The following is a 21,399-nucleotide window of genomic DNA, read 5'->3' as shown; positions in this document are numbered from 1 at the left end:
TTGACAGGCAGGACAAAAAACCCCACTATTTTGTTTAAAAGTATTTTTTTTCTTGCAGTTGGGTGGAGAACTTTGGACATGAAGGACTTGGCTTATTATTGGATATTTTGGAAGGACTGGTCGAAACAAAACTGTAAGAAGTACTCCCCACCCCATCCCCATATAAATTTAGAATGTTCAATAAGAGTAGAAAAACCTACATTTATGGTATAAATGTCTTGCCCTTAATTTCTTGCATTTAGACAGGACAAAATTCTGAAGAAGGTACAGCATAAAATCATACAGTGCTTGAAGGCTTTCATGAATAACAAGGTCAGTAACCTCATTTACTTAATTATTTATGGCTGCAGTCTTATACTGTGTTACATTGGAGTAAGCCCCATTAAAGCCAGTAGGACTTCTGAGTAAATATGCATAGGTTTGCACTGATATTTTGCTGGATCCAGCCTTGCTTCCCAGCCACCCCGCCCCCAATGAAGATAAGGATTCCTTCAGTTTATGGAAGGACTCTGGATTTATTGTAGGCTTCCTACTTGAGAAAGTGGTGGGTTGCTGATATTTTGCTGATGCCTCTTGCCTCCAGTGTCATCTCCAGGGACACTCCCTTTGACAATGCCTGGCTCTGGGGAAGGACCCCTGAGAGCCAGGTATTTGGGTCTAGCTGGCTCTCTGCAGAGCCATGCCAGCAGCTTTTTGGGATTGACATGGTTCTTCAGAGAACAGCTATGGGGTGAGAAATGTGACACCAAAGAGGTGAGTGGGAAAGGTGGGGGGCTGATGGGTGGGAGACAGATGTGGTTGAGGCTGCGGGTGAGGATTGGAAGAAGACAGGCATGGCTGGCACCCAGGCGTGTGAATTGAGTGAGGAGATGGATGTGGTGCAGGGAGACAGATGCCAGAATGGTGGTGACAGCATGTGTGTGCTCTCCTGCCTCAGGTGGCAGGAGAGCTTGTGCTGGCACTAGTTTCTGGGAGCACCATTTTGCAATAAAACAAGGTTGGTGCTCCTTGCACACTTTGTTTTAAATACAGCTATTCCACCGATGGGTTTCAGAGGGGCAGAAATTGGCCCACAGACCCTATGAAGTTGCTCATCCCTTGTATAAATGAATCTGGCTGACAGTCACCTTCTGCTTCATTTCTTTTTCTTTTTTCTATAGTATGGTTTGGATAGAATAATGGGTGAACAGAGAAGCTTTTCATTACTGGCCAAAGCAATTGATCCCAAACAAATCAACATGATGACAGATATAGTTAAGCTTCTTTCTGCAATATGTATTGTTGGAGAGGAAAACATGTAAGTACAGCACAAAATCCATGAACTTTTTTTAAAAAAAAAACAAATTGGTGAGAATTTTATTTGGAAATCATTTGTGTTAACTACTGAGAGGCTCAAGCTTAGACTTGAAAATACTAATGGTATTGAAAAGTAAGCATTTTTGTTTTAATTTGTGGGCAGTTTAACTGCCACCTGTGTATGTTGGAGTCTTTCACAGACAATGTTTTGCCAGGACTTACAGAATAAAGCCTTGCTTTATCAACATCTGTGCAACCACAAGGGCTAAACAGCCTTTATAAAAGAGATTCTATGCTTCAAGCATGTGTAGAATTCTATGGGTATGGATGTGATCAAGCATGATGTAAAGCTTTAAGCATACATTTCTATTTCCCTATCAAAATAATGTGTTTTGGTTTGGTTCCCTTTAATGCTATAGCCTTGAAAAGATTTTGGAAGCTTTGACTACAGCAGCAGAAGAGAGGAACATTGACAGATTTTGTCCCATTGTGGAAGGTCTTCAGGGGAATTCAGTCCATTTGCAAGTAAATGATACCTCTGTAGTATTTTATAGCAAATAAATGCAACCTATCTACTGCGTGTTTACTTGTGGAAATAGAAATGCTAGGATATTCTCCTCAGTTCTAGATGCAGATGGATATGCAGAGAAATGTTTGCAACATCATTTTATGTTGAATTTGTGTGGCTCTGTATGTTGATGCCTCTTTGTACAAATATTATCAAATCAGGCTTTAAGTGTGTAAATATTAGACAAGTCGTTTGCATTTAACATGTTGTACAACTCTGAAAACATGTTTTCTTGAGAACTGAAAGCCCAGCAGTGATGGATTTAAAGAACAGCAATTTCCTCATATTTTGCTGAGCAGTGTAGAGTTTACATGCTTTATACTATTGTAGGTATTTCAGTATACTTGTTCCACGTTTCCCTACAACATAGTCTGCCTGGAAAACCCCCAAAACATTTTGGTCATTTATTCACAACAAATCTCTACCCGATTTAGCATATGATCCGATGCATGTTTAGACAGAAAAATGTCCTGGAATTCCCAGTAGTTGTAGGGCTTTTCCCGCCTATCTAAACATGTATAAATTTACACCTTAAACATTTTTCTTTTTGGCATTAGATTATTTCAGTGAATGTTCTAATCAAATGATAATATATTCTTGTACATTTAAACCAGGGGTAGGCAAATTTTAGGCCACACGTAACTCCCCATGTGCCCTCATCCCATGCTGTTGAAATTCACATGGCGATGCAGCAACATAAATAAATGACTGTTTACCATTGAATTTTGGCAGAAAACTGCTATACAAGGCTAAAATGGAGGGATTTATTTTGAATATGTTTTAGTTTGGGTAGATTGGAAATTTGTATTTTGTAAGCTGCTGAGGAGCCACTGCTACCTAAAACCCCCTAGGTGACAAATATAATGTATATTATCCCTGATACAGATGTTTTAGTTCAAACAAACTGTCATGTTATACTTTACAAGAAAATGAAATTTTCTTTTAAAAGCCATGTTGCGATGTATCATAGTTTTCACTGTTGTGTAACTCCCATATTGAAATATAATTAATTCTGGCTATCAGACTCTTGCATCTTAAGATGGTATTAAGGCTTCTTCAACGTTAGTACTCTTGGTTCATGCCCATTACTGGGCATATAACAACAACTTATATCTATAGCTTCATTCCTAAATGAAACTTGTTCCAATCACTGGTTCAGGAAAGTTTCTATTGATGCTTGATCTGGAGACTGAGGACAGCAGAGTTAACCATGCTTAACTATGCTTCTGCTTGGGAACGAAAAAACTCCCTAGGGTATTTTCAAGATGAAAGATGATGTTACCTCTCTGATGAAACATCAACAGTTGACAAAGTAACTGCATATCTGTTAAAGTCTCTTGGTGTTTTTACTATGAAAGAACTCAAAGAAGAATATTTAGGCAGACTGTTTCAAGTCCTGCCATCAATAGTCAAATTAATAAGCTAATGCTATTAAGTATGCCATTAAGAATAAGGCTATTAATTCTTACTAGGCTGTTAAATGGGATGTGCTCCATCCAATCATGGTGAACATGTTTTGAAGCAGGATTAAAAATTGACAAACTCTTAAAAGAGAATATTCAGGAAAGTGTTTTTTTACCTATTGCTACTTGATTCTCTTACAATAACTTCATTTTATTTCAGTTATATAAGTGTTTGGTATATTTTCCTAATCAAAAGTGAATCATTGGCATTTTATAGATATTGGTTTGCATTTCTCCTGACAAGTATATTCCTAGATAAATATTACAAAGCACTTTATATTAACACAAAGTGCAATCTATTCAGAAGTAAGTCCAATTGAGTTCAGTGGGGCTTACTTTCAGCTAAGTATGTATAAGATTCTGCTGTGAATATATGAACGGGCCTCTGTGCTCAAGCCAGTCTGAAGATGTGGCACAGGAGAAGGAAGGGAATATTCTACAGAAGAAAGTAAGATTGGTATCATGGAGAAAAGAAATCCAGAGCAAAAGAAGGCAGCAAGGGAAGAACGGGAAACATGATAGAGAAGAAGAGATCCAGGTTTTAATTAAGTTGGCGACAGTGTGGAACAAAGACTTAAGATAGTGAAGAATTGCAAGAAATAAAAATTCAATGAAATATGGGGAGGAAAGGAAGCAAATGAAAGCATTTGAGAGCAGTGAGTAAGGAGAGTGATTGCAAAATTGTCACAGATATGAGAAGTAGAAAATCCAGTGAGTAAATGCTACAATCTAAACATGAAATTAGACCTGAAATGGTGGTGTTTTTTAAAAATTAAAATCTGACCCCCACGCCATGACACATACATTTCAGAGATAATGAACCGGCATGTGTTAGGAAAATGTAAAATGAAAGGGAAGAATCAAAACACTGGGATTATGAGTTTAAGAAGGTAAAACTGAATTAGCAGAGGAAGAAAAGGAACGTTTGGAGGGAAACTAACGTCACTTTTGAACATGTATAACTTGAGACAATGATTGATCTAACACGCAGATGAAAAAAGGGAGAAGGCAGATTAATATAGGCGTTATTATGGGAGGCAATTTGAAATAACTGGATAAGATTGCTGAGTAATCTTATAAATATTAGGGAAGGGGACTGAGAACCAAGCGTTGTGAAGAACTAATAGAGAATAAAATGGCATAGAAAGAGGAATCAAAACTTATACACAAAATCTGGTAAGAACAGTACCACGACAAGAACAAAGAGAGAGGTCGGCTAGAATAGAACTATCAACCTTCTTTAATGTAGCCCATGAACAAGAGCACAAGTAGAAGAGACACTAAATTTGATTGGTCATGGCTGGAATATACCCACTGAAATCAATGAGACTTCAGTTAGTCATGACTCAAGTCTCACTGACCTCAGTGGGTCTACTTTTTGGATGATTAAGTCTGGATCTGACCCAATGCGATTAGCTTGGAGAAAGTCCTTGATATTTTTTTCCCCACGGAGTACAATGGATGAAACCCAGACATATAAGGATCAAAGAGAAAAAATTAAAATCCAATTTAAGAATCCAATTTTTAAAAAACAATCAGCGATTTTTATCTACTCTGCGCCCTTCTCTGCTAGCCTGCTCACTTTGCGTGCATGGAATTTTGTCACCTATCGCTATCAGGTGATTTGTTAAATACAAGGCTGCTGTACAAGATGTTTCCTGCATCTCTCTCACCAGCAAGAGTTCATTTTTTGTAGTCACCGTTGCACAGTATTGCTTTCTCCTTTACACATAGGGAAGGCACTAGAGGTTTAACTTTTCCTCTGACAAGAGGTTAGGCCAATCAAACATGACTTCAGCCTGCTGAGGAGAATGCTCCTAGTCCATGGCTCTGCATGTCCAGTCAGAGGAGCAGTGACTCAGACCAAAGGGGTTTAAGCCTGCAGTCTCTGCACGCAGGTACAAACGCAGAGAACAAGGAAAAGCCTCTCTTCTACACTGTGTTTGACTCACCTATTTAAGAAAATAGGTGCCATAGCTTGACTAAAATGGGCTTGGACTTTTTCCTCTCAGCATCCCACTGAATTCTGGGCCTTGTAGCTCCTGCATCTTGATGGCATTGTTTCCTTTCTACCTGAAGCAGCCAGTTACATGACCTGCTTCCTATCCCCTTTTCGCTTCCTGTTTAATTATATTGCAGTTTTTAGGCACAACTTCACGCCTCGCCCTGATTTGCTTCTCAGCCAGGCCAAAGGTGGCTCAGAGTTCAATATTTAGTTGGCTATTTTCAATGGAGCTCCAAGGTGGTGTACTCTGGGTTCTGTTCAATGGGACAGGTGCCCAGCTTGTAGGTAGGGCATTTGATTCCCATCACTCAACTGAAGTACACTAGGTCCAGAGACGGATAGCTCCTTGGTAATTGTGATTCTGACAGAGCCAGGAGTACTAAGGCTTGTCGTCTGAGGAAGCTGTTCACTCCCAAGTTTTTGAACGAGATCGGCTACAAATTCCATAAGCGTAGGGGCAGTCACACCCACAAGCACAGGTGAGAACTGTCTCCTTTTCCAGGTAATTTCTCATGCTTTTCCAAATCCAAACATAGGGCTGAAAGAGCTTCCTAGGATGTCAAGACATTATTGTGCTGTATGTTAGCCTTCACTGATTTGATGTCCTCCAACCTGCATCATTGGTTATTCTAGCCAGGGTTGATGAGAGTTGTAGTCCAAGACATATGGAGGAGGAAAGCTGCTGTAAATGATTCTAAATCCTTATAGCTGGGGATTAAGTTTATATCTGGCTCGGTCCTATCCATCAAGTTCTCCCATCTGGCTCCAACTACCTGGATGATAAGGGGGAAAGATCCAAAAAGTGGAGTCACTGAGTATTCAAATTGATTTCAGCTGACAGGGTGGTTGAGGCCAGTGAAGAGTTCCAGAGGGAGCAAATAATCCTTTCCCAATCAGTCTGCACAAGAAGGAAGGTAAACTCTCAGAGGAAAAGAAATGGAGTCTCTCTTCCTGCCTATGAATAGATGTTTTCAGCTGGACATATTCTATATTACGTTTTATTATCCATATGCTGCACCCCAACAGCAGGCTTCCCCAAGATTCCCTCCAGCAATCTGTTCTATGGAGCTTTAGACATTTTCCCTGACTCTACACAATCTGACTCTACCATCTTCCTCTAGTTTTCTAGAAGCTCTTGACCAAAGAGTGGCAAGACCTAGCTCGACCTAAGATTCTCAGAAATGTAGCCAAAAACTGCTTCTATTTTTTGTCTTCATGTACAAAATTTTCTACTGGATCTCAGTGTTGCTCCCCTTTATCCCAGGGTCGTATACTAAGGGTGAGGAGGAACTTCCCAAGATACAAGCCTCCCTGTCTTAAACTACTGACATATTGCTGCCTAATAATACTTAAATCTGAACACCTAATAGGGTCTTCAGATTTCGTGTATTATATTTTGTTTTGAAATTCATCGGTGTCTTGCAGGATGAAAGTATTTCTGCAGCTTAAATATTTTGGATTTGAAATAATTTATTGAAGACTGTTTTGACTGTTCTGGTTCTCTTTTGTTAATTTTAAAACTTAAGTTATAAATTCTTAAGTTGTATACATTACTTGATATGTTGATTGTGCACAAGTCATGTTTCTTTTAAAAACTAAAATTTACTTAATTAGTCTAAAATTGTTTAGGTACTCTCCCTTTATTCACAATATTTAACAGTTAACACACTAAGGTCTGGTTTGAATGGCACAGTGGCAAATCATGGTTTAATTAACTAATCGTAGGTTAGCTCTGGGTTGTTAACTCAAATAGCCCAGCACGTCTATGTTTGTACGTCACACAACAACCTATGAATGGAGCGTTCGTAGGTTGTTTTTTCAAACTGGAAATGGCTCGTGTGATCTGTGTGGTCCTATCAAACCATGGATTAATTAACCCATGTTTTGCTGCCATGACATGTGAATCAGATCTAAGAGATGTGTGTTATGGCAATTTGACACTACTGCATACATGGCAATAAAATATCGGCGTAATTGATTGTAAACTAACCTGATACTATTTACCATTGTTTGGTCTGTTTTCACCTGAAATGTTAGCTGTTCACATTCAAAACATACAAAGAACATAGTTGTTTCTAATGTCACTGACATAATCAAATGAAAGCTAAATGCTCTAGCTGAAATGTATCATCTCTTGCAGATAGCCTGCATGCAGCTCATCAATGCCCTAGTTACATCTCCTGATGATCTGGACTTCAGACTCCACATTAGAAATGAATTTATGCGCTGTGGATTGAAAGAGCAATTGCCAGTAAGTGCCGTGTAGTGTATATGTAAATGAATATTTAAATTAGAAGGTTTACCTGAGTTGAGAGGAAGTTGAATAAAGTCCTTTCTGGAATAATTTATTAAGATAGAGAATGAAAAGTTGCATATAAAAATTTATTCACAAATAGCTAGCTTAACATGAAATAAAGATATGTAACTACAGCACCGGATTTGTTTTATGGAATGTATTCCAAGTTAGTGTGAAAATATATTTTGTGTATTTGAATAATTAATAGAGATTCTCTAAAATATATACCTTGCTGTGTTAAAAACTGGAGTCTTTTCAAAATAACTCATTTTAATGTGCAATTATTAATTAGGCACTATTGTATTATTTTCCACTGCAGCAATTGAAATGCATAAAGAATGATGCTCTAGATATCCAGCTCAAAGTGTTCAGTGAGCATAAAGAAGAAGATATGATTGAATTTTCTCACCGTTTAGAAGATATCAAATCAGAGTTAGAATATCCTTTGAAAGAAGACAACTCCCCCACCCCTGGGACCCCAAATAGACCTGGGTTAGCAACAAGCATCCCAGTTATGTGTTAGCTCAGATCCATACTAAGTTATATGGGCAATTAACATATTTTGCAGAAAGTTCTCATCCTTTTGCGTGTTTAAAAGTGGGATGTGTTGATTTGGAAATTCTCAGCAATAGTGGGAACAGGCAATTTGGGCCAAATGTATGTGACCAACTTATACTTTTCACCCTAGATTAGTTTATACTTTTAAGTATAGTAAATAGTGCCATGTGCAAATGGCCTCTTGAAATTCTTCACTTTATTTGTGGGCAGAGAAATTGTGGGGTGCATGGGTGGGTGGGAAACACAGACTTTTTTCCAGGGAAAGGAGAAATTCTCAACAGTTTCTCACAGCTAGAGGATGTTGAACAGCTTCTTTCTTTTTCTAAGGGATTTGGGGAGGGGCACGTTGCATTGTCACTATAGGTCGGAACAGCATCAACTGTTTGCAGGCTCCCCCCATTTGGCATCCACCATAATGCAGCTGTGAGGGGGGCAGTGTTGTGTATAGTTTCAGGGAAAAGGTGGAACCAGTGCTGTGCCAAGATCTATCCTCCAATTTCCTGAAATTTTCTCGCCTGAATCCAATCCATGAGAATTTCTCTGAAATATTCTCCTTCGAACTTCTTTTCGAAAGCAATTCCTTTGCTATCAGAATGGTCTAAAAATGTGGGAGAAATGTTCAGCAAGGCACTAATATGTAAATTCTTTTCTGAAAGCATAAAATGCTTATATGACGTAGAATGGAAATTAGTCGTATCATCCTTGACTTGATTACTGAAGCCAATGATGTTTACAATGTAGTGTGGAACACTGTTAAGGACACAAGTGCAGAAGGCTATTTCCTTTCTATACTTCAGCATCTCTTGCTAATACGAAATGACTATTTTATACGGTAAGAAAAACTTCCAACAGCTCCTACTCAGGTATTTATTATAAAAGAATGTATAATATTGATCTGCTCATTTTTTTTCTTGGGGAGAGTAACTGTGAACTGATGCGAGTGAGTTAGTATTAAATAGGAGGAAGACCTCTAGGGGACCTGGAGTTTTCTTAGAGCATCAAAGTGATACGGTGCACAAGCCTGCAAAAGAGCTATCTTTGCTCCTTAAGACATATAACTTGTTGGAGTTAGCTCCCTCTTGTAAATCAGGCTACAGTAAGATTTGTTTACTCATGCAAGCAATGTAATTTTGGAGGTGGCTCTCCTCTCCTCTTTCATTATTAACAACAACAAAAAAGTGTCATGGAAGAGGTGTTGATTTCTGAGAAGTACCCTCCTCTGGCATTACACTTATTAGATTATTTCAATGACCAGTTATTTGTAGAAGAGATCTGGCTCCAATAGCAAATAAACTGGCTCTTAAACTGCCACTGACTTTGAAAGAGCTAATGACAATATAAAACCAGGGGTGCAGTCCTTTGTTTAAAAGTGTTATGGATGCCCGTGTATTGCTCATTTTTCAAGTGAAAGTATAAATATCCACTCCTGGATGTTTATTACACACATGCTCTCTTCTCCTGAAGGCTGGCATATAATGGTTACTGTTTGTTTCATACATTCATTTTTATTTTCTTCATCTTTGAAGTGCTTGTCTACACAAATATTTAGCCTTGGTGTGAATATTTTTGCTAATACAATTGGAAGCAAAATGATTATACAAAATACTGCAGGGTGGAGAGTCTTTTTATATAAACATTTATGCAATGCCTTTGAGGTCTAGTTTATGTTTTGAGCGCATAACGACAACACAGTGTATGTGTCGAGTGTGGATTGTCATTGAATTGTGGCTTATCGTTATGGGAGAACCCGGCACTACGGTTTAACTATGGATTGTTAACCATGAACAACATGGTTTTTAACATGAGGACAACAGCCCTCTTCCACTATTGCCCAGCATCTGGTATGAGGCATGTTACCTCTGATCCTAGTAGTAACATATAGCCATCAAGACTACTTGACAGTTATAGCTTTATCCTCCATAAATTTATCTAATAGTGGAGACAGGACATAGTCTATTCCTTAACTGTGATCAAAGGATAGGAAATGGGCCATTGGATTGTAAACTTCCATCCCTCTCAAGCAATGAATCCTCTTCACTACCTTAACAATAGTTAAGTGTTATATTGGTACTACAACTCGCATTAACTAGGCTTCAGTCTTGACCTGTTTTTGATACAGGTTTCAAATCCTGGTTAAAATCAAGCCTAGATTAGCATCTGCATGTATCACTGAAGCAGAATAAGAAGCAACATTGTGTCAGAATTTTCTAATCTTCAAGGACACTATTTTCTGAAATGAGGGGATTGTTTTGATTTTTCCAGCATAAAATTGTAGTGCCAAATGTTTGCTTCTCAGCAGTAACATAACTTGCAGAATGACTCAGAGCAATTCTGTAATTAACAGAAACATAATTTCTCCCATCTCCACTTCTGTAGGCCTCTGTATTTCAAGTTAATTGAGGAGTGTGTTTCACAGATAGTCTTACATCGAAGTGGAGTAGACCCAGATTTTAGTTATCGTAAAAGAGTGGATGTAGACTTCAGTCATTTAATGGGTAAGGTTTTTTTATATATTACTGCTTCATACAAAAAGGATAATAGAATATACACCCTATATTCTATTATCCATAGGGCTATCTTTGGTTTCTGGGAGCTAGTGTGCCCTGCCTTGACCTCACAATTGTTTATGCATTGACATAAATCTAATTCTTCAAAGGGAGAGAAGTAAAACTGGGAAGTGAGTCACTGTTAGGCATTTTTCCATGCATCTTCAATTGATTTCACTGAAAGAACAGCCCTTTGGGAGGGATGCAAGCCATATGAGGGTGGGTCTGTACTCTAAGACTGACTAACTGGGTACAGATGACACTTTAACTCACAGTGGGTTATTCAACGCATTGTGGATTATTGCGTCTTGTCAGAAACTTTTGTAACCCACAATGGGCTAATTGACTGAAATAACCCATGGTCTGTAGAATGGGTTGTTTATCCCACTACGGATTATCATGTCATCTGTCGGGCACTGTAGGTTCATTTCCTCGCTTAAAGAGTTGCAAGAGGGCTCCTGATTGCTGCTGCCAGTCTCTCTGTAATGGAAACAGCAAAGCAGTTGCAATATCCTCCTCTGGGTGCAATTTCACAGGATTTTGATGGTGCATTGGGTGCCTCCCAACTAGGAGAGATTACCTATGTACTTTTGTCCTGATCCTGGAAACTTCCAGGGTTTATATGTGCTGTTCCCTTTTTGATGCACTTAGGATTTCCCCTCCTCTGCGTGTAATTGTACAGAATTTTGAAGTTGGATCGGGTGCTTCCCGACTAGGGAGGCTGCCTATGAACTTTGGAGGGTTGCAGGATCGGGACCAAACTTTATGCCCAGCCTCCCCTAATCAGGAATCACATGATCCACCTTCAAAAACCTGCACACACATACCCAGATGGGTGGAAAGCTTGGGTGCATCAAAAATGGGGTGGCATTATCAACCTTTGGAAGGTTGCAGGATCGTGGCCAAACTTCATGCTCAGCCTCCTTTAGTTGAGTAGCACCTGATGTCCCCTCAAAACCCGGTGTCTTTTGCCCACAAGGTCTTTTTTGTCATATTCTCCATTCTGTCCTCATGGTTTATCTGCTTTGGGAGAATGGGAATTTCACTGGCACTTTCTGCCTCCTTGGGGAGGATGTGGCGTTAAGGCTGGCGAGCCTTAACTCCCAATTTCCCTGCTTTTTGGTCCTTGGTTGAAAACTGTAGAGCCTTAACGTTGTTTTGTAAACTGTAGGTTTTTTGTTTAATTAATCAACATAGTGCTGTAGCGCTGTGTCGTGGGGCTGCTATTTTTCCCATTCGCTAATGCACAGCTGCATGCATTAGCAATTGGGCTGGGTCTCTTCCCCCCCCCCCCCCCTTCACTATATCGGCTTTAGTGCTATATTCTGATGTTTCCTTTAGAGTCGTGTGGCGGCAATTTGAACTGCTGTTACTGCGTGACTCTCTAGGCAAGTGATTTAGCCCTCGGTGTTGTGGTGTGGGTCATCATGGATTATTTAAAAAATAAGCCACTGTGCCTAGCTTATTAAACCATCATGGACTAAGACATCTGAACCTGCCCACTGAGTATTGGAAGATATTTTAAGACTTGGAAAAACAAACCAACCAACTTGGTTTTCTACTTAGATATCTGTATTGAGCAAAAGAAAATGGAAGAACTTGAACAGAGAGCTTCAGAATTTTCACAAAAGGTTAGTAATTTCACAGTAGGTTTAATTATGTTTGTGTAGCTTTTGATGCATGCATGCATGAGTTTCAGTCTGTTCTGAGACCTGAACAATACAACTTTTATTAGGGCTGAAACAGACACGATGCACACGATCCATGATTATGATTGTTTCTCAAAGTTTTATTTTAACTTGACTTATAAAGCAGCTTTGTGGTCCCAAATTGGATTTGGACAGCGGTGTTTGGGCAGGCATGGTTTTAACCCTTCCTCCCAATGCCATTTTCCTAATCAACCCCCACCCCCCCACTGTAGAAAAAGATGGGTACCTGTATCATGCTTGTCTTTATTTCTCCCAGCAGGGCTGATAGCAGCTAAATCAGATTTTGATTGGAAAAGCGACATGGGGGGAGAGGGGTTGTTAAAACCTCCCTCCCCCAACATTGCTGCACTCATCCAGTTACAGAAGCCACAGTTGCTTTTAAATGTCAGCATTATGTCTCTTTAGCCTGCAGTATTGTATGTTGAAATGTTTTATTGTAAATAAACATATTTGTACATCACATCATACTGTATGTTTTGGATCCGCTGGGTTCATTCTATCCTTCAGAGAGGCCCCCAAATCAGACTCTCCATCTACAACAGCCTGGTGCTGGCATAACTAATTTCCCCCTGATTGTACTGGGGGGAGGGAGGGGGGGTTTAAAAAACCCCATCAAAGTTGGTCTCCCAAACCCCATTTAGGATTTCACTGTTAATGTATCTAGGCAATACAACACCAAACACTTAAAGCACTCAGGAGTTTCACTGGCAGCTTGGAAAGAATAAATTTAATGATGTACAGTACTTTCATGTTTGTGTTCTAGTTTGAAAATGAATTTGTAGCTCATCAGGAGACAAAGGCACAACTTCAGAAAATTGAAATAGAACGCAAGGTAAAGGAATTCCTTATTCCTAAAACTTTTTGTTTATATAATCACAGTAATTGAAAACAAGGTTGTATATTGTGTTACAACTGGCTACTATTACAGAAATGAATTAAAGATGCCTACTTTGTTCTGAATATGTTTAGTTTTTGTCATTTCTGCATAAAACGCACACACATACACACACACTGCTAAAGCGACTAACTTTTCAACCTCTGGTCAGAATGAATGAGTTGGGACATAATGACCAGCCATGGGTTAATTAATGGTTGGTTGTGCCATGCAGGAGCAAGCCAGTATGCTGCCTCCGGCATGCTTGCCACTTCCCATTTGATTTACAACAGTAAATCATGGATTAAAGCTCTGGACTTTTCCTCTCTCAACCAAGAGTGCTGGGCTTGCATGTCACTGAGAACAATCCAGGAATGGAGCATTTTAGGTTTCTTTTCTAAATTGGAGGCAAAGTGGAAGTGGCAAGCAGACAGGAGACAGTGTGCTCTCTCCCTCCATTTCTGCAGCCTTGAGAACCCATGGATTATGTGTATGGCAGGTGGAAATGGCAACTATGGCTATGGGACAGAAAATACCCAGATTGGTGCTTCAGCTAGGAAGAAGTGCTCCCAAAATGAGATTGCATTAGCTAAGGCCTTTCTCAGACTTTTGCAGAAAAGAGAAAGGAGCATGTTGTTGTGCAATAGAGCAGATTATCTCAAAGAGTGGACTATATGTGGCATAACACCACGTATCTTATAGTTAGGCATGATTGGAAGGTGCAGCCACAAGGGTCATTGTTTGGAGTTCGACTTTTCCAGCAACAGAGCTGGGAAAATATTCATCTTATGAAGAAAGGTAATAACCCCTTCTTCCCTTTAAGCTTGAGCAGGGTATCCCACTAAGAGTGAATGTGTATATTAAACATGCATTCCTGGAGAGATGTTACTAGATTTGGCAGAGGTCTCTTTAAATTCCCCTCTCTTTACAAAGACACTGTCCACCTTGAGAGGGAGGAGTTGGGCGTGATCATAAACCTGAGAAATTTCAGGGGAAGTGCCAGAATTAGGCTGTAAAGCATTTTTTTATTCTACTTGTTCTTTCCTTGTGCTTCGGTGAGCAGTTGGGACAGGGCCAAGGATAGGCTAGGACTCGGGGTTCAGAGGTAACATAAAGCCACAGTTACATCAAGCAGGGATTTGTAAAGCAACAACAAACCATGCTTTCAAACTGGGGTATGTTGCTGAAAAATAAATCATGCTTTGTGTAGGTTAAACGAATCCTGGCTTAACTTTACAACTTTACATGTCAATAAAGCAAGTGTCAAGTATTGCTTTAACTAAGCAGCTATATCTTATGTTCAGTCTTGTAAATAAGGCCAGAAAAGTTACTGGCTTCAACATATATTTTAGTAGCCTTATACCAGGCTAGTTAAAATGACAACAAAAACAACCTGACAGCTTTCTATCAGGAGGTTTAGTAGAGGAGGAATGGATATTTCCTTCTGTTATCTTCCAGCCTACTTGGTTTCTATGCCGGCCGGCCGTGGAGGAAGGGGCTTCAGCAATCCATCCCTCTTCCAACAGCCCTCTCACTCATCTAGATGGAATTCTATGCACTTGCATGGAATTCCTTATCATGTATGGTGATCAGGAAAGTAGTTAAATGCAAAGCCGCTTGAGTTCCTTCTAACTTGAGGCTGTCTTTAAAGAAACTTGAAAAATCTCTTCAGATAACCTTGCTTTAAAAAATAATAATGAAGTCTTCCAAATATCACTTAGCCCATGAGAACTTGGCCAGGAGGCTTTCAAAAGAGGCTTGACCTTATGAACTTGGCCAACTATCTCTGCTTAAAGATAAATAAGAGTAATTGTTGCAGAACCTGGTGAACACTTGGGGGAACTACTTCAGGGTGAGTGGAAGGCCTGGTTCAAGCATCACAGTCCAATGAAACTATGGTTTTATTGGACCAGGGAGGAGCTGTGTGCCCATGCAACTCCCTCCTGCCCTTCTTGCCTCACATCTCTTGTTTGGGAGAAGTTTTAATAGCTTCTTAAACCACAGTTTCCGGTGTCATCCAAACTGGGTAACTGTGGCTTAAGGACATCTTCCAAATGAGGATGTTTTAATGCTCGTTATTTATTTAAGATATTTATATACTATGTTTTAGGTGAGCCTCACAAAGCAGTTTACATAAAAAATATTAAAATAATAAGCAGCAATAAAAATGTATATAATAAAACAGCAAAGACAAGTAGAAAGGGAAAAAACTTTTTGAAACATAGTTCACTCCTCACCTTGGGGCAAGATGGTTCTTGAGTAGTGTTGTGGTGGCAGTTGGCAGAGGGAAAAGCCACCTCAGCTGGAATACTGGGAGCTAGATGGTGGGATGTGAAGCAAGGGAGCTCTTAAACTGCAGGGTGCCCCCACATCATCATCATCATCATCATCATCTTTCCAGGACAGAGTTTGGGAGTGTGTGGCCCTCCAGATATAATGTTTTTAAATGTACTTTTAATGTTTACAGCCTTCTGAAGAAAGCCTTTGAGAAGGCACAGGCCGAAATGCATTGGGCTTTGTATCAATAAATCCTTTGCATCCTGAGAATCTGTTTCTCCCTTCTTTTCACCTGACTTGGGTGCTTTCTTCCTTTGGTGTTTGGGAGTTGTAGTCATGACAACATCTGGGGGGATGCACATTCTCCAAGTCTGCTTCAAGGCTATGAAAGTTGCAAGACAGTTTAAAAGAGCTCCACTTTTCATACTTCGTGTATGTGTAGAAAGCAATATGGCCTTCTGTTCTCTTGGCCCTAGCAGTTAATCTTGGGCATAGCAATTGATCAGGCCAGGCAATGGCAACACCCTGCCCTCCAATACCCTGGAATATGCCCACAATTATCTTTTTCTTACCTCTATTAAAGTCAATGCAGTAATACTGCTCCATTAACTTTAATAGAGGAAGGGAAAGGGGTGCCTACTGAAAAATGGCTTGCGGTGGGGGGCGGGGGGGAACTGACCCCCACCAAGAACTCTTGGGGCAACAGGGTGTTTGATGGTGGGTGGGCTTCACCCAAGTCATTTTTCGTCAGAGGATCCTTTCCTCCAGCTCTATCAGTGCTGTGAGATCACTCATTTGACTTTAATAGAGTTGTGGAAAAGCATCCCTTGCTGAAAAGTGCGGAGCAGGGAAGCCCATTCCCCACCAAGGATCATTCGGGCAACAGGGTCCTTGGTGGGGTGGGGTGTTCCCCCCTCCACTTGTTTTTTTCTGCATAGAGTTCAGTAGAATTGGGGACAAAAATCACATGCAAAAATATGGCTGGAGGAGGTGGGGAGCAATAAAACTAAAGATCCAGGAAATGGGGACCAAGAAAAGTGAAAATCCAGAAAGGAAGGGTGGTGCAAACATCCCCCAACAATCTGTGACGGCGCCTGTGATGCTTTTTCAAAATGTCAAATGTGCCCGCAGGTCCCAAAAAGTTGTCTATCCTTGGTTTAGGCATTTCAAATGGAATTCTAATGTTGTTCATGTCCTGTATGTATCCTTTTCATTGTGTATCTTCTTTTTTGCTTTTCATTGTGTATCAATAGCTACTAATCCTGATAGCACAGTGGAATCTCTAGATTCAGAGGCAGGATTCCTCCGATTACCAGTTAGTGGGAGACAAACTAGATGGAGTGGTTGGTTTAGCTACCGGGCCCTGCTCATAAGCTTCCCAGGAACACCTGTCTGGTTGCTATTGGAAATGGGATGCTTGTGAACCGCCCAGAGAGCTTCAGCTATTGGGCAGTTTAAAAATGCAATAAATAAAATAAATAGAGTAGACAGACTGTTAGACAGACTGTTAGTCCAGCAGGGCTCCTAGATCCTTTTGTCTCTGAGCTGGCGCCACAACATCATTTGAGAAAGATTACAGATGTAGAAGTTATTGTGAAAAAGCATTGTACAAATGTTGGATCCAAGCTGCATAAAGCTTTTCAGGTCATCACCATCTCTTTGCATTGTGGTTGGAAGCAAATAGCTAGGCACCGCAGTTGAGTTGCATGCTCTTGGCAAGCTCTGGCATTCCATAATTATTGGATGGAGGACAGAATTGAATCCTAAACTGGCAAATTAATTGTCACACACAAATATAGCTGTATAAAGTGATCATCTGCATAGGCTTATTTTACATTTCTATATTGAATTTACAATTGAGAGTGGTTATGCAGGGTTTAAAAATTTGCATTTTGCTGTTAAGAGAGATGCAACATTTGCATTCATTCTATGGGATGTTTCATAAACTCAAAACATTTATTTTCAGAATGGCTCAGTATCAAATGGGTTAGGTGCCGCTCCACTCCCATCAGCTGCTGCAGCATCTGGTTTATTACCACCACCACCACCACCTCTCAATGGAGCGCCGCCACCACCCCCACCGCCCCCATTACCACCTTCATTTATGAATGGTTCAGGAAAGCCTCCTCCTTTTGGTGTTCCTCCGCCTCCTCCACTACAGACGTTGCCTGGAGCTCCTCCTCCTCCTCTTGTGCTGCCCTTTGGATTAAAGCCTAAAAAAGAGTTTAAACCTGAGGTCACTATGAAAAGACTCAACTGGTCAAAGGTAAATCAAGAATGGAAAGTATCTTATGCAAAGCTCTACGTAGAAATGAATGCTATGGCACTGGAATTGAATTAAATGGTAGTTAATATGTGAGATGCAATCACCAGTGGCTAGTGAGATGGTGTGCTGGAAAAAGCCTGAACAGTGACAGAGAAGGAGAGTAACCTTGTTCCCTTTCCAGTTGGCATTGTGAGGCAGTAAAGCCATGGGAGAAGTTAGATGAGTACTGTGCATGTACATAGCTGCTGATGGGCCAACAATGCCTAGCACAGGCTACTGAATGATGCTAACTTAAAAGCTCCCAAAACATAACTGCCTTGTCATGTCTACCAGTAAGGGTGTTGGTCTGTCCTTCCTCTTGGTTACTGCTCAGCTTCTTACTTCCTAGTGCACCATTTCACTAGCTGCCATTGTACTGAGCATCTCATCTTGTGTCATACTAGATGGCAATTGCTATTTGTGTGTTTAAAGCTTTGTCATTTGATTTTCAGATCTATATAGCACATGATTGACACATCTGTTTAAAGCTGGTGGTTTCCATGCTACTAAGGTTTAGATCAACCTTCTCTAGCCTTGCTGGATGGGACTGACGGGAGTTGTACTTCAACATTGCTGGAGGGCACTAGATTGGGAAAGGCGGGTTTAGGCAGTGATGTCTATGATGTACTTCAGTCTACAGTGCCGTTCTTGTTTGCTCCTATCCTAGTATTGAGATCAATAGTGCTCAGCTGTCAGTACATGGTTGTTGCATGTAATCTCCTGCAATTTTGCTCAACAAAGCTGAAATGTGAGTACGATCGTAAAACAAGCCGTGGGTTATGAGGGTTGCCAAACCCTCAAACTCTGCCACCTGTGTTTGCAGGGCAAAACAGGCCACAGCAAGCTGGGCTTCAGGGACTGCAAAAATTGTGCCTGTGAGTGCCTGGCACGATTTGACAACCATGGTAGGCTGACATGTTGTGTAAACAAGGTCACTGTCTTGTTTACACACTGCCAACTGCATTAAAGTAGCATTCACTGTTTGCTGGCTAAGGGTTTTTTGTTTTGTTTTTTAGTAAAGGAGCACCTACAAGTACAGTTTGTTATCTGATGGGCATCTACTACTTCTTTGCATCCATATATAACCAGACTCTTACTGTTTAGGTGATCTAAACATCAAATTCTAGTAACCCAGATGATCTATAGTGAATATAGTGATCCAGGATTAGAAGTGTCATTGTTAGCTATCTACATATCACTGGCAGTTAAAAATAAGCTGAAAAAATGGACTGGTATCAGAAGCAGTTGCTTCTCATGAGGCATGGTTACTTTTGTGTAGCCCCATCACAATCTGACATGCTCCAAGACCTGGAAAAGTTAGTGAAAGAGGATGGTTGAGAAGTACATTTATTTGGGGGAGTGAGGAGGCCAATCCTGGATGCAATCCTGATATAGTCTGCTCCCGTTGTGCAACTTAGTCCTTCCCTTTGATACTGCTACTGGGTGTCTGGAAACATTTGGCAAAGCTATCTACCCCATTTGGTCAGCTATGCGCATTAGCAAAAACAGAACATACTTCATCTTAATAATTATTGGATAATTAATAATCAATTTCAATATTATATGTGTGACTTTTACAATAGTATGTCTGTAGCTGATTAATATGGTGCAAGTATAGACTTCAAGGTTATGATATATTTTGCAGATTGCACCACATGAAATGAATGAGACCTGTTTCTGGATAAGGGCAAATGATGGCAAGTATGAGAATGCTGATCTGCTATGCAAGCTGGAGCTTACATTTTGTTGTCAAAAACATGGTAAGTAACTAATTCTGATCTAAATTACCAGTTACTAGGAATTGAACTTATTACATTTTGATTGAACTGTCAGCAGTTGTAATGATTCCCACTGAAGAATAATTATGTATATCATTTGAGAACTAAGTTAAATAACTAAGTTAAGGGGCAGTATCCTATACCGCCGGTCCGACCGCTCAAGCTATTGATATACTGCTAGTGTAAGTGACCTCTAGCAGTATGCCAATAGCGTAAGTTGGCGCAATGGGTTTTTTGGGGAAACCCATCATGCTTGTGCTGTTGGATACTGCCCAAGCTCTCTTATGAGTGTGGCATATATTTATTTGTTAAATGTATATACCACTCTTAAATACCAACCATAAAGCAGTTTATAAATCAAATAACAATACAAGCCTCAAACAATATTAAAGCACTAGTGTTAAAACACTAAAACCCCATAATATCTAACAGTTCAACTGTTCTTTATATTATCCCATAATAAGATAAAGCTGAGATAATTAAATTTTGTTCAGAAGTTTATATTTAAATCATGACCAGTTGGTTTTTTGACGTTTAATCTCTATGTTAGAAGAGGAGAACTGGTTTGTGGGGTGGGGCAAATTGCTCCCCAGCTGGCACTGAATTGCTCACTGAATGAATACAATGCCAGTCAAACTAGGCTGTTTCAATATTAGGAATTACCTTCTTCCATGTGTCTGTCCCTAGAAAATCCTTTTATATTATGTTCATACACACAGCTCTTCAAGTGCGTTAAAATTAGTATGTTAGTTTATCAGCCCCTTTATTTGTTTAAATGTTAAGAAAACAAACTAAATGTGTATGCTGTTTAATTACGTCTTAAAATATTTACAGATATAAAAATGTCCAAATACAACTTTCAGTTTGACTATACTGCTGAAATCACACTAAATGTGCTCTGTTGTTTTTATTTCTAAGTAAATATTGCAGTTCAGCCATTTTTAGCTACTTGAAAAAAAATGGTTGCGTACCAGTGTAATGAAGTTGTAATGAGTTTGTACAGTAGTGGGTCTGACACTTTTGCATGGATGAAAATGAGGTTTCCACATGTGGTAGAAGGTTAACCAAAAAACGCAGTTGGATAAAAGCCATAGAGATCTGATTAACCATGTTTATTGTGGTTATGATTCCCTTTTGTAGGGTTGAACTTGGTTGAATAGGGTTGAACAGAGGTTAAACTTGGATATCTGAGAGACACCACCATGGGTTATTGTATTGTCTGAATGCAATGTGTTTTCTGCAGGGTGGCTTGTTAACCATACAATGTGGTTTATTTTTCTCAAACAAGCCAGCCTGAGATCTCATGGCTTGTTGGGTTCTTCAGGGTGGCTCTTCAGTGCATTTTGCACCCCATGGAAAACGCACTGCATTCAGACAGCTCATTAACAAACCCTGCAGAAAACTCACTGCATTCAGATATCACAATAACCCATAGTTCAGCAACAACCAACACTGAGTGGGTTAGGGTGTTGTGTGAACCCAGCCACCCTGGGTATGTAGAAGTACACAAATTTGGGGATTAGGCAGAAACGACATACATATCTAACAAACCAAGTTGGTGAATAAGAGGCATTGAGAAAATGAAGATGGTGGATGGCCATCCTGTCATTAAGTAGGTTTTTAGAAGCCATCTTGAGAAGAGCAGGGAGTCAAGAGCTTTGTGGATATAGTGCTGGTTTCTCTGCACTTGGGTGCTACATGGCAGAATGCTGGTTTAGCGTTAC

The 21,399-nt window shown here is 40.0% G+C and overlaps 1 protein-coding gene across 1 annotated transcript in view; it reads left to right on the top strand.

Moving 5' to 3' along the window:
• The window catches only part of DIAPH3 (diaphanous related formin 3), a 119,006-nt gene that overhangs the window by 14,081 nt on the left and 83,526 nt on the right, over positions 1–21,399 (top strand). Inside the window, exons 5-16 of the mRNA XM_063127427.1 lie at positions 59–133; positions 243–312; positions 1,161–1,297; positions 1,716–1,821; positions 7,473–7,583; positions 7,948–8,066; positions 8,902–9,018; positions 10,563–10,681; positions 12,299–12,363; positions 13,205–13,273; positions 17,559–17,858; positions 19,543–19,657. Of these exons, the coding sequence (XP_062983497.1) occupies positions 59–133; positions 243–312; positions 1,161–1,297; positions 1,716–1,821; positions 7,473–7,583; positions 7,948–8,066; positions 8,902–9,018; positions 10,563–10,681; positions 12,299–12,363; positions 13,205–13,273; positions 17,559–17,858; positions 19,543–19,657 (1,403 nt within the window). The remainder of the gene's footprint in view (positions 1–58; positions 134–242; positions 313–1,160; positions 1,298–1,715; positions 1,822–7,472; positions 7,584–7,947; positions 8,067–8,901; positions 9,019–10,562; positions 10,682–12,298; positions 12,364–13,204; positions 13,274–17,558; positions 17,859–19,542; positions 19,658–21,399) is intronic.

This window comes from Elgaria multicarinata, chromosome 5, assembly GCF_023053635.1.
Source record: "Elgaria multicarinata webbii isolate HBS135686 ecotype San Diego chromosome 5, rElgMul1.1.pri, whole genome shotgun sequence".
Classification (NCBI taxonomy): Eukaryota; Metazoa; Chordata; class Lepidosauria; order Squamata; family Anguidae; genus Elgaria; species Elgaria multicarinata.
This window is presented reverse-complemented; position numbering and strand designations above follow the sequence as displayed.